This window comes from Camelus ferus, chromosome 25, assembly GCF_009834535.1.
Source record: "Camelus ferus isolate YT-003-E chromosome 25, BCGSAC_Cfer_1.0, whole genome shotgun sequence".
Lineage (NCBI taxonomy): Eukaryota > Metazoa > Chordata > Mammalia > Artiodactyla > Camelidae > Camelus > Camelus ferus.
This window is the reverse complement of record NC_045720.1, coordinates 17,245,913-17,260,123: the sequence shown is the minus strand read 5'-3', so window position 1 is coordinate 17,260,123 and position 14,211 is coordinate 17,245,913. Positions and strand designations below refer to the sequence as shown.

Sequence of the window (14,211 nt, the reverse complement as noted above, 5' to 3'; positions counted from 1 at the left end):
CTTCACCTGTGAAATGGGAATAATAATACCTAACAGAATATTGTGAGGATTAAACGAGATGACATTAAAGAATGCTTGACCCATGGCAAGCACTTAATTAATGGAGCTATTGTTTTTGTTAGAGTCAGTCAATTACATCATATTTCAGAGACCATTATCACATCCTCGTCAGGACCAATTCTCATGATAATAATTTTTGTTCTCCAAAATGAAATGAAATATATAAGAAACTTTAAAAAGACTATTCTATTTTCATGCAGCAGCATGATGGAATGATTTTGGAATGCAACGGAGACAAATACAAGGGGAAACAAAGGCAAAGGTTCATCCATCTTGTTTTGGATCAGAGAGGAAGTCAAGGTGGTCAAAGGGGAATCCGGTCTTTGTTAGAAACTTTTCCAGTCTCTTTCTCCCTCCCTCCAATCTCATCTTTGTCACTGTGCACACACACATGCACACACAACAACACATTTTCAGAAAGATCATCTCCTGGGAGTTAGTGTTCATCTCTATGAATCCTTCTTTAAAATAGATTTACCCTATGATCCAGCAATCCCACTCCTGGGCATATATCCAGAGAGAACTCTAATTCAAAAGATGCATGCATCCCAATGTTCATAGCAGCACTATTTACAATAGCCAAGACTTGAAAGCAACCTAAATGTCCATTGACAGATGACTGCATAAAGAAGTTGTGGTATATTTATACAATGGACTACTACTCAGCCATAAAAAAAGACTAAAATAATGCCATTGGCAGCAACATGGATGGATCTGGAGATTGTCATTCTAAGTGAAATAAGCCAGAAAGAGAAAGAAAAATCCATATGATATCACTCATATGTGAAATCTTAAAAAAACAACAACATACTAATGAACTACAAAACAGAAACAGACTCACAGACATAAGAAACTTATGGTTACTAGGGGGAAAAGGGGGTAGGAAGGGATAAATCAGGAGTTCAATATGTGCAAATACTAGCTACTGTATATAAAATAAATAAAAAACAAATTTCTTCTGTATAGCACAGGGAACTATATTCAATATCTTATAGTAACCTATAATGAAAAAGAATATGAAAACTATTATACGTGTGTGTGTGTATGACTGAAATATTATGCTGTATACCAGAAATGGACTCATTGTAACTGACTATACCTCAATTAAAAAATATGATTCTGGATTCAGCCTCTGACTCCCCTAATTTTTGAACAGGGTGTCATCAAAGGAAGAATACCCAAAGTGTGAAGTTTGATACCCCTTGTGCTTTTTCCCCCCACATTCTTTGAATGACTTTTTTTCCTAGTTCCATTGTGTCTAAGAATAATTTTTTTAGAAGATTTTTGGCTTAACCAATAAAAACCAACACCTGCTTGTGTCAGGGACGTCACCAGCTGTGGTCTGTGTGCTCATGTGATTACTCAGATTGTGGTCCAAGTTCTCCTTTCCTTTGAAAATCTCCTGTAACACTTGTGAGACAAAAACGTGTACTATAAAAAAGTCTTCCTTAGTTTTAAGAAGGAACATAAGGCACAGTGGAGTGATGCTTCTAGATTTTTTAATGTGTGCTTATTTCTCTTTAAAAGCAAAATTGGAGATGAGGTGTTACATGGTTATAATTGGACTTAAAATTTTGTGCTACAAAGGCATATTGGAGCCCATCTATTCCCAATCCCTAATATTTCAAAGGAGAAAATCAGAATCCAGAGATAATGTGAGACTTGGCCAAAGCCGCATGACTGTTTTCCCTTCTCCCATCCCTGGCTAGTGGCAGGGCTAGGCTGTGATAGGCTCATAGGGTTGACTATGTAGCACCAGCTTCATAATTAATTAAATGAAATTAGCAAACTAGTTTTTGGACCATTTTCTGGCCCTTGGGCCTCCATCACCTTCCAGGGGGGCCTGTCTTTTGTACCACTTCTTTCCTGTGGGGCTTTATACTCATCTGGTTGAGATAATATATTGCCACCAAACTAATGATTGGTTTAGAACAGCATTTCCAAAAGTGCTTGTTCTGTGGGCCATTAGTTGGTATTCTCTGGGGGGAAACAGTTGATGCTTGAATGAATTTTGAAAACGCTGTACTTAATAAATATATATAATTATTACCTACAGAGCTTCTCAGAGCCTTTAATGTGTTATTGTGCATCATGTGCACCTAGGAGTGGGGTAAGGACATCATATTTTCAGAGCTTAAGTTGACATGGAACATTCTCTCATCTCTCCTGAATCCCAGCATCTGAGAATGAATGAGGCTTAAGGTATTATCCTTCCAGAGACATTTGCATTTTAATAAGGGATTCTTATTCCTTATTTTTTTTGTCAAGCTCCTTATTTCTATATCTTAGGATATAAAATCTTTAAGGCAGGGAAACTGTCACTCACCTCTAAGTCACCAACACTTAACCTAATACCATGCACAGTTCCTGGCATACAGAACAAATAGCACAAGATCCACCTGTAATTGTTAAACGAATAAAAGAAAAAGATTTCAAGCCCCATAAGGCTTACTTGCTGGACGTAGAATTTGAGCCATCAGTGGCAACCGCATTAACCTTCTGTTACTCTTCATTTCTGAATCATCTATTCCATAGTTCTGGGGCAAGAGTTATTAAAAACTTGATAAAGAAAATGATTAAGAAAAAATATGGTATGATTACATCCTTTTCTCTCCCTTGCTCACTAAAGGAAAGCTAATTCTTACTAGCTTGTGACGTATACTTAGAGTAATAGGTAGAGAAGAACAGAGCCAGAAAAGCAAAAGTGGGAAAATGACATAGAGAGGGACTGAGATTTAGAAGAATGGAAATGGAAAGAAACAGGGTGGAGAGGGAGACAGGAACCAGAAACATGTGGTAGCTGGGAGAGTTCTTGGTTGGGGGGCAGAGCGGGAAAGATTTGGTCTAAGGAAGGGAAGCAGCTCTCTTTGGATGGGTGGTGAGGATGGCACAGGTGGGAAGAAGGACTTCCAAGGTATTTTCTGTGTAACACATACCCTCACTCACACTTTCTGCTTGGGAAGTTTCATGAATGGTAATCTGGAAATGTTTTTGTATTTTTTTTATTCCCGTCTTGGACTTCCCTCTAGAGATTGGGCAATGGGAGACATAAAATTAGGGTTACACTGCCAGCAGGACAGAGACAGGAGAGAGAAACAGAACCTTATCACGCTTTCTGTTTCCCGTGAGATGGGAGACATTTTCGCTCGTGAAACAACTGTATACAGTTCTCATCATCCACTCCCACCTTGTGTCCCCCCAGTTGCATACCAAAACAGAAGTGAATGGTTGCCTTTATTAAAGCTTATTCTTTTAGTTGATTTTATCAATCTGTAGACAAAATCATGACTGGTAAAGAAAAGCTGTTTTACAATGTGCATATATCTATATGCCATAGAAATAGATTTATGTGAAACCGCCTCACCTGTGGACAGTTTTCTCTGGAACAAAATATCTAGCACTGCAGAGTCCTTTACCAGGTCTCGTGGAGGGTTTATATGATTCTGAATAATCTTACGTCAACCCAAAATTTTGATGGTGAGCTTCTCGTGACATCACTATCCTTGATGCAAATACGACCACCATGTTTACCCAGGCAAGTGTGAGTTCCCCAAACACTGAGATGGCAGGAAAGACTTCCTTGTACTGGCAAGGTGGTATCTGGGGGAACCTGCCTACTTCTGGCTTGGGTTATCTAAAGCTACCTAGGTAACCTGCTACAGAAATCTTCCGTCTACCTCGGAAAACACACATGGCTTTAATAGTATGAGTTCCTTTTCTTAACAAAGTGTTAGTAGCAGTTGCTGGGCTCAGTAGAAAGGAGGGGAATAAATTGGGAAGAATGTGGCACCAAGTTTAACTCAGTTCACCTAACATTTGTTGAGCAAGAATTATGTGCCAAGATACAAATACAAATGGGTATCCTACCCTACAGAGAGGGAAAAGAAGGAAGGAGAAGGGTAAAATGGGTAAGAAAAGAGAGACTGAGAAGGGAAAAGGGAGAGAGAAGGAGGTGAAATAGAGGGAGAGGAAGGTAAGGCAGAGAAAGGTATTAATAGAAGTGCACAGAAAGGGAGCAGTAAGTTAAAGGAGAGAACTGTCAGAGGAAAAGGAAGGAAATGATGAGAGAAAGAAAAAAAAGAGAGAGAGGGAGATGGAGTGGTCAGAAACGATCCAAGAAAAGTCAAGACAAAGAGAATGGGCGGTTTGTAGAGCACCAGTTTTACATCTACTAAAGAGGTTAATCGACAAAGACTCGCCCTGCTGTCTGTGTTCTTAATCTGTATGAACAGAAAGTGGAAGAAACTCGCGCTGTTAGAGTTACAGGGTGTGTAAACAGATTTAGAAGGTTTATACGTTGAGTCAGTACACTAAACTAAAAGGTTATCACAGGTTTTGCTTTTGGAAACTTTTTCTGGGGGAAAAAAAAAAACCCAACCCAACCCAAACCACAAAAACTAGATTCACAGTAAACACGTAATAAAAAGGCAGTGGGTGTTTCCTTTCTTTTCCATGTGATTTACACGTGCCTTTTCTTTTCTGGGAAGGAAGTGTTTCTCAACTACAAGTTGAGGCAATTCATCATATTCAGTAAAGTCACAGTGGCTGTAAGTCCTCATTATGACTGAGAAAGGAAAGGGTGAAAATGGTAGTTGAGGGCGGATGAAAGTGGTCTATTGTTTATAGCTGGTACATTGTACTACTCAGTGGATATTTTTGAGAAAAAAATTTGCTGTCTTTTAAATATGTGGTTAAGAGTGGAGTAAATCCAGGTGTTTGCTAAACTAGAGAACTGGTTTCTAATCCCAGATCTCTCGGGCAGGTGTTACTTGAAGGTATCTCAAGTGATAAAATACAGACAGCTGACAATTGGTCATCACCCGAGAGGGATGGCAATGGAGGTGCTGGGAAGTGCCATCAATCATGCTTTTATAAACACTTACGACTCTCTGGGGTGAGAGTAAATTGGTGAGCTGAGATCTGTTGTCCCATCTCTTTCCAGGGTGTTAGCCTATCCGTGGATGCAGAGAACTGTGTCTTTTGTCCAGCTGTGCTCAACACTAAAGCGTTCAACAGTAATAGCAATCATGCTGGTGGGATTTGGTGCTGGGGGAATTCTCTGTGCTGGGAGCTGGAGGGAGGCCACCAATTCATTTCACATATATTATTTCTCCAGGAAACACAGCATAATTGAGGACAATTTTCCACCATGAATTGCATCATTAGCTAACACAGGGAAAGTGAAATGCTGTTAAGTTTCCTTTTTCTTCTGCAAAGCTGATGAGCTGAAGAAAATAGAAATGGAAAGTTTAATGTAATTTTTTCCCAAGGATATATGTTGAAAATCAGAATCAAAACACTTTTACACGGTAATAGAAATCCCACATTTTAATATATTGCCATGCACATAAGGAATCAAGTAATGCCGAATACAAAATAGTCAAGATACACAAAATGATAGAGCAGGTTTTCAAGCTGGAGAGAGAGAGAGATCATGCTCAAATACAAGGGAGCAGAAATTTGTATGGTTTCATTTCTATCAATTGAAAAAAGACTCATGTCCCCTCCCAAACTCTTTTCTGAGGACAACCCAAGACACAAGGAACCATTATAAGAAAATGTAAAGGAGACCCAAAGGGAACTGGCAAGTGGAAAGCTGCTTAAGATACGGAAATCGGTAGTTCAAAATTGTGCTGCAAATCATTCCTATGTTTAGAGAAAAACATTTCTAAACATCGTATGCCCTGGGAACACAGGGAACTAAAACGAACACCCAACAGAAAAGGCACTCTGATTTCACCGCCAAACTGGCTGTGTCCTCCAAAGTCTAGTCTTGGGAATTTTTCTAGGGTGCAGAGAAAAAAAAAACACCCACAGTTGTGGGCAATGAATAAGGAAAATATTTCATTAACCACTCTTAGGGGACTAAGAGAATTCAGACTGCTGGTTTAACGACTCACTTAAGGAAGCTATAAAAATATCTACCGTCTATGTAGGCTTTTGTGTTATGAAATGTGCTTTTATAGCCATGTTTGCTAGTGCCTGTAAAGCAGCGAACCAGTTTTAAGGTTTTTTTGGTCAGATTTCCCCTCATGTGTGATGGAGAGCACTGATCTTACGTTCAGGCACATTGTGTGAGTTTCCTTCCTCTTTCTTTCCTAGAACAAAGAGTCTTCAAGGAAGTTTGCTGGGGCTCTTCGCTCTCTACCACCCTCGGTCTGTTGGTTTCATTGGTCTTCTTCAGCCCAGGGACTGGCAAGCTTCGCCAGCACGAAGCCCAGCCTGAGGCTTTCCCCGTCGGCTAGGGCTCAGTGCTGGAAACCCTGGGGTGGTGAAGTAGAGATACATGGACACCTTGGCCGTGGGCTCTGCACTCCAGCCCCCATGCCCTACGCGTGCATACCAAATGTTGACTGATCATTTCTCATCATTTTCTTTTACTTTTTTAAAATCCCAGAACAGAGTCTCAGTAATAACAGTTAGGAAAGGACAGCATAAACTAAGGAAAAGGGCTCACTGACAAACACCCAGAGCCTGCTCACCATGATAAACACACGGATATTGGTGGTGTAGGGCAGCTTCTCTCCTTAGCTCATTTTGGTCTTCAAACTGCTCTCTCTGCTAAGGTGGGACAGGTGAGCAGAGGCCCAAAGAAATGGACGGTTTCTCTTGAGTTCAATTATTCTTGAATTCAAAACACCTTCTCCCTCTTTATCAGAGCAGTGCCAGTCTCCACAAAGTCCCAAGAATAACTCAAACACAGAAACCACAACAGATCAATATTTTCTTTTCTCAGGTCCTTTTTACTGCTAACCTTTAATTTTGTTACCATATTGATCTTTTCTAAAATTTTGTGTACAGCTATTTCATTTGGTGCCTCATGATATTAAATAGTTGGCTTAATTGGAACTACAGCAAGTAGGGTTTAGTGACACAAGCGTTGTGGTGGAATTTGTTTCAAAACATTTGTGCTGGCTTGGTTTTTCAGCAGACTAGTTGCTTCCGTGCCAGTCACGGCTGGGACTTACAGGGCAAAGCCGAGAACCTGGCATCATTCAGCTCTCTGCAATGTGAACGTAACTAGCTGAACCGCGGTCTCCTGCAACATGGCCTTGTAAGGATAGCATTTTTCCACTGGTGAAGGAAAGGTAGTGGTGGAGAAATCATTCAGAGCCCCCAGAGAGCCTTCCAACAGACTCCTTGTGAGCTGCAGCAAGTGGAACCCCAACAGCCCCCAGTAGAGGCCAACACTCACGGAAGAGGTTACTGCTTCTAGAAAGAGAAGGGGATTTGAGGTGACAGTTGAATTCCAATGACAAAGACAAAGGCTCCAGTGTTCAACTATGAACACTGCCCCCTCCCGATTCTCTTTAAGGTTTCCTCCTGGAAACAGGGGCCTATTGATGTGAAAACCTGGTGATGTGCTTCCAAACCTTTGTAGCTGGTATGTAGGGAACCACTGGTCTTGGTTTTCTCTCCAATGCATTGTATGGGAGCTGGGCGTGGGAACTGCGAGACACTGCCAGAGCTAGCGGCTCCCAATGCAAACACATGAATGCAGTTGATTGTGGTTAAAAAAAAAACAAACCCCAAAACTGGAAATATAAATAAAGAAGGAGAACTGATTTAGGGATCACATAATCAAGAACCAAGGCAGAACGCAATTCAAACCACATTTTTGGAATTACGCTTGAATAGGGAGTCTACTCAGAGCTTCAGAAGTTGTCTTCACAGTGTTGGTGCTATTTTAGAGGGAGCCCAGGAGGACTTCCGGGGAGACAGGAGAAGACCAGTGTCGGTTTGCAGAATGGGACAGGAGCAACCACCAGATCACCAAACACTCAAGGCATTTAATGGCCAGCAATTCTTCCTCAAGGTTATGTCACAAAATCAGTTGGCCCACCCTGAGAGAAGTAATTATCTCATTAATAAGACTTTCGTTTTAGAATTTTTTAGCATTAAGTATTTGAATACATTTTCATAGGATATGGGGTGGGGGTGGGGTGGGGTGGTAGTGATTAAATACGATCGCGTGAAACAGATCTGTGTGCTCTGACACACCAGCCCAGCATAGAGTTCCGCAGAGTAGCTGTGTGTGTACTAATGTGACGAGACCACGTGCGAGCAGCCTGTTTATTTCCTTTGATCCAAACGATTAAAATTTAAAAGGGCATAAACAATGCAGAAGGCAACCAGCAGAGTCTTCAGTGTCAAACGTTTTAGGTGTTAGTATCTCCCCCGTTGGATTCCTTTAACCATCTCCTTGTTCACGTCAGAGGGCTGTTCCCATCACTGCATTTCAGGCAAAGAGGCCTGGCTTTCAGAGCCTTTCTAAGGCTTCTGTAAACGTGTGAGGTTTGGAAAACAACAACAAAACAAGCAATGAAACAATGAAACGCCCAAACCATTGGCTCCAAAATATGAAAAGGGTGTCATGTCATGGGAATTAACATCTGAGTATCCCTAACACCCAACATCACCCAGTCAACCGCAGCTCTAGGCCGGTCATCTGGCTACTTTGAAATTTTATTTGGTGTATGTTGTTGGCGCCTTCTAGCGCCTGATGTAGTTAGGGAAGGGAGGCTCTGAAGTCAGAATGCTGGGGGCTCTGCAAGATTTTAAAATAGCCTTCCGTGGCATGGAAACTCCAGATTTACAAAGCCTTTTACACTCCTTCTCTGCTGTTCTGGGGAAGTTACTCCTCCATCCGTGCTGTTGGGCAGGCGGTCTCCAAAACTGGCCCCCTCCTCAGTGGCACTCCCCCTCCCTGTCATGGGTAAATCTCACTCTACAAATGTCAGATCTTAGTGCTTGTCCCCCTTGCCCAGAACTTCCCCTGCGGAGCCAAAATGATGGCCAGAAGAAAACCAGTCCTGATACCACCCTCCTGGCCCCCTTCCCCAGTGAGGCTCTCCAGGGAAGGGTCTATTTTGTTCTTTCTATTAAGAGGGTGGTGGAACCTCCCTGGGCACTTGGTCAATTTTTCCTCTAGTTTCCCACAGGTGGTTCACTTTCAAAAGAAGCCTCCTTGTCCCCTTACTAGAGTAAGATACCAGAGCAAAATAATGCAAACGCAGCCCTCTTTGACCTTGAAGCTGTACAGTGAAGCCAGGAAGTACTCACACTGATTAAGCAGAATTCATAAGCTAGTTCTCTGGCTCCAGGATAGACGCACATCTAAGGACACTAAGGGGGCAGGACCCACTTGTTTTTGAAACAGGGTCCCCAGCTGTGCCCTGAGCAGATGCATCTCCTGGGCTGTCCCCCGTCATGATCTCACGGGTCTTATTTTGATTAGCGGCACTGACCGAACACCTCTGGGAGAAGAGAACCTCTGTTCCACTGTCCTTTGGGCACCAGGCTTTCCCCAAGGTCAAGCTTAAGAAGGAATTATTAGTCAGTACTGGGGAAATAAAGGCGACGACTATGTTTTTCTGTTTGTGTTCTTTATACAATACTTGAGATCTACCCAAGGAACTGTGTTAGAAGAAAGAGATTAAAAAGGGGGAAAAAAAACACCACCACCACACACACACACACACACACACACACACACACACACACACACACACACCCAAAGCAAAAAACTGAAGAGGGGGCCAGAGGAGAGGTGAATAAAAACAGCCTTTAAGGCAGAAAGGAATTGCTGTCATTTTCAAAGATTAGATTTTTAAAAAGAGACTACGGCAGCTTTAAGTCTAGTTGTCAAGTAACAAAATTACTCTAAAGAATATAGAGGAAAACATCACAAAGAACGAAGCTGCTAATGTACCGGAAGAGGAGGTTTTCGAGAAACGAAAATGCTAAGGGGTCTTCAAAACTTTTCTTCCAGGAGACTTTTATTGTTCCCATCCAAAATCAATTACGTGACATTTGCAGACAAAGAAAGCATTTGCAAGTAACAAGGGGGTACATGCATTAGAGGTTTTAATCCTTCATTTGTATTCTCAGGTAAGGTTGATTTTCCTTTTCCCCTGAAGGTTAAAAACGAGGCAGACTTCCCTTAGAAGGAAGGACTATTAGCCTCTGTCTGGGCAACAGAGAAGTGACGCTGGAGGGAACCGGGTAATTTCCCTGTGTTCTGGAGGTAGAAGTCAACTGTGCGGTTACACACCTCACAGAGCCCCGGCAGGGATGTGAAGACACGCCATTACCCACAAGAAAGCTGACCGGGTCTCGGTCCCCCTAGGTACGTCTTAAACTACTGAAACGATTTGCTTTTTACCCTAGCAGAACCACTGATGCTCTGCATATTTAAATTCAGTTCTGGAGCCAGAACAAGCTTATCCCCTTGGCACCCCAGACAGTCTGGTAATTATTCATTCCCAAGAGTGCCTTTCCCACACACGTGTGGGGGCCAGCCTTTTAATCAAAGGTGCAGCACAGGTTTAAGGAAAAGTAAAGCATCAACAGTTTACAGCCCTTAGACATCAAAATACTTATCCCTTACCTCCCCGTCTTCTGCTTCCTACTAAACAAAACTCATCACAGCCATCTCTGAAGTTCTGGGAGATAAAATATCCTACATACATCTTGGGAAGATGTAACAGTGCAGCAGGAAGTAACCACGGGTAACCGTGGGTCAATGCACAACAAAGAACCCCAAGGCTGTCGAAGGAGGTCATTTCTCCATTTTGCTGGTTTAGCACGTGACTGCTCAGATTTTATGTTACCACGTTTCCAAAACTATGGCCTCAAATGATTTCAAACAGAGGTCAACAGCTTGGAAAACGGTAGCAGTTCATATGCAAATATGTGGTATGTGCCAGGAAGTAAGGCAGTTTTAGAGAAGCCATCCTCAACAGGGCTCATTCATTGTCTTCCTCTTTGCCTTCACCCATCTCCATCTTAACCCATCATCTTTTAATAAATGTCCAGCATTCTTTTGACTCAAAAAAAAAAAAATAACAGCTAGGAAACTCTACTTATTTAATTGTTCAGAATACATTTTGCAAAAGCCAAAGTAAAGAAGGGTGAACCACCATCACGTAAAGAACATTTGTACCACAAAGCAAGTCCCGTTCCCCACAGGCGTAGCAGTAGTCTCTGAATGTCCCCAGCTAAACCAGTTCATTCCAGCTAGAATATCTCAGCATTGGGCAATAGCTCTTTTGACTTTATGTGGCCCAATTCTGTGTCCCCAGGACCAGTTATAGAATTGAGGCTTCAGAGAATCCAGCATCACGATGAATGGCTGTCTCTATATAAAGAATGGGACTATAGGTGACCCGGGTGGATATCAAGGGAAGCAACTGAAAGTTGCTTTGGGAGGCTCTTGCCAGCTAAATCTGGGTGTGGGAGGGCTGGCTGTATGTGACGGGTGCAAATATACAGCCTGTCGCTGTCCACTGCCTCACGGCAAAGGAAGTGCTTGCTGCCATATGCATTTGCCCACGTTACTTCAGCAGGTGATGAATGCTGTCTGAATTCAGTTTTCATTGTGGAAAAGGTGGAGTGGGGATAGCGTTTTGGAGGAGGAGATACCATAAGGGCAGGGAGAATCTGCCTTGTACACTGTTGTCACCGCAGCTCAAAGCTAGGCACATAGTAGATGCTCAATAAAAGCTTGCTGAATAAAGGAAGACATAGAAGCTTGGAGGAAACTCTGCTATTGGGATTGAACCTCAGGAGATGGGCAGTGGAGACTGAGATGGCCAGAGGTGTTGGTAGCCAGGGCTGGGCCTCCTCAATCTGGATTTGTAAAGAATTATGGTCTCTGGGCCCCAAGAGTCCTGATGCTCACCCACCAAAGGGCCAGATCCTGGTGGTGACTGCAGCTCCTCTGAGTTCCCCGGATGAAGCCCCGTTCTCTGGCATTACAGCCTGCCGACTTGTGGTGAGTCGTTCTGCTGGGTGACTCACCCGAAGCACATTTGGATCTCTCTTTCCTTCCCTGTCCAGTTTCCAAATCTCAGGCGGGGGTGTTTTCCAATGGGCTGTGCATTTCCTGATACCCCCAGGGGAGACAAGATGTGGGGAACAGACAATGAGCGTGTGTCTGGCGACCCTTTAAAGTGCCAAGCCTGCTTGCACTGGCCAGGTCCCAGAGCTGTTACATACACTTAAAAAAGTCTCCGATGTCTGCCCGTCACAAGCAGGGACTATGGGCTCCCAGAGCACACTCTGCTGAGTTTTTGATTCAGTCAACTTTATATTTTCAGGAAAAAAAAAAAAAAAAAAAAGCTCCAGCATGATGTAGGGTCAGTCAATATGGACATTTCTCTAATTCTTAAGTAATGACTGGGTTGACCAGTTTCCCAGGACTGTGCTTTGTTGTAAGACATAGTAAAAAAAAAAATTAGTTGTGGGTAGAATCCCGGAAAGAATGAAAAGAGACTAGTAGGTCCTCTCCTGAGGAAGAAACCTAGGGTGGGACTGGAATCTTTTCCTTCTCTAGACATGCAGGGGGTCACTTGCTGTTTTTCCTCCTCAGAGAGTTGTGATTGAACTTGACCTAGAAAGTTCTCCAAATTAAAGTCAGACCACACAGGAAAGCTGCATTCTGCTGCCCTTACCATCAACCCATCCTAGTCTAAGATTAAAAGGTGGCCACTCACGTCCCATCGCCCCACTTTATTTTTTAAAGAACTCTTCTGTAGAATGAGAGACTCTATATATTGGCCAAATAGAAGCTCCCTGTGTTTGAGCGCTTTTATGTGCGGTGGTAAGTTGTGCCCAGGTGAGAGGAGACAAGAGCTAAGAGACCACATCACCAGGTCCACCTCGACTTCCCTTTGGGGCTATAAGACATCCCGTTGCTCAGTAAAGTGTCAAGAGGCCGAGGCTAACAGTATCGTGGCCACATTTACCGACTGGGGATGTGCTAGGAGTGGGTTCTTGTCATGGACAGTCTGAGCCAGAAATAGGACGAGATTTATAAAAGAACAAAAAAAAGTAAAGACTTGTTTTCTCACATGTGCTGAACGTGCTGATTGGTTTCAGTGTAGTGTCCTCATGTAAAGTGCTTAAGGGTCGGACAGAATACCTTTAGATGTCATAACTAACACAATAGAGACATGTTTACATTCCGACCAGGGCATAACACTGTGAACACTTCCACTGAGACTGCAAAACTGCTGTAATTTTTTTTTTCCTAACACATCATGCCACCTGCACACATAATAAAATAATCCAGTAGTTGCCATGCTAAAACAGGACTTCTAGTGAAGGGCACAGACAGCTCCCCGAAGGGAGCTCGAGTTATGCACAGTGATGAAAACTGGAAGCAATTTTCCAGCTAACGGTCTGCCAATGACCACTTGGAACAAATTGGCACTCTATATTATGCACCTCATTTTAAAATTCATAGCAAACTAAGATTTTCCAAAGCCCATCATCTTGACTGAATGGCTGTTTTTTCAGTTTATCTGGTTAATCTGTCAATGCTCCAAGGATATCTTCTGGCAGTGCCATGAGTTAGTCTTTCTGTGAGGAACAGGCCATGTTCTTATCAACTGGCAGGACAGCAGCTTGGAAGGCTAACCACGTTTATGGAGAACCCTCGGTTGAGGCTGCAAGAGGAAAAAGAAGAAAACATGATAAGCTATTTCTGTACATTCCCACATACTGGTGTTTAGCAGTGATCCTATTCAAACAAACCTTAGCATCCTCAGGGCAAAGAGAAAGCTCGAGTGGAGATAACGGATACTCAACTCCAGGATGAATTTATGGTGGCTTGTGCTCTTGGAATGTCTTTCCATTTTCATTTTTTGCAGAGCGTGGAAGATATCCATCTCCAAGATCGGTGAAATTGCACGGGAGGAAGGGGACAACCAGATCTCTGGAACTGGCATTCAGCCCTATGACAGGGCTGTGGTTAGGGAAACCATTTCATACGTTATGGGATTTCATGCATTTACTTGATCTGGAGCAAGATCAGATTGGGAATGGCGTGGAAGCATTTTTTTGGGGGGGGGTATGGTAGGGGGACGTTCATTCTTCACTGAGACGCTTTCCCAAGATAAAACCTAAAAGGAAATACTGGAAGAAGCATGGAGGTCCTGAGTTTGTTAGTTGTAAAGTCTGACTGGCTGAACAGGCTAGTGACTCGCCGGACAAAGTCATTAAAATCTCACCAACCTGAACTACTTGAATGGCAACCCTGCTTTTGACCTTGGGAATGCTCGTACAAATACATTTGCCTAATTTTCCCAACTTTCTCATTTTATAATTTTTCCATTATTTTATCTGGGTACTCCTTACAGATCCTTA

General features: G+C 42.8%; 1 protein-coding gene across 2 annotated transcripts in view; it reads right to left on the bottom strand.

Moving 5' to 3' along the window:
• SAMD12 (sterile alpha motif domain containing 12) overlaps positions 1-14,211 on the bottom strand; it is a 375,925-nt gene that overhangs the window by 19,207 nt on the left and 342,507 nt on the right. Inside the window, exon 5 of one of the 2 annotated variants that reach the window (XM_006186471.3) lies at positions 9,819-13,511. The exons of the other annotated variant lie outside the window; for it this stretch is intronic. Coding sequence (XP_006186533.1) covers positions 13,489-13,511 — 23 coding nt within the window. The 3' untranslated portion in view covers positions 9,819-13,488. Of the gene's footprint in view, positions 1-9,818; positions 13,512-14,211 lie in introns of those variants that run through there. 2 annotated transcript variants of the gene reach the window in all.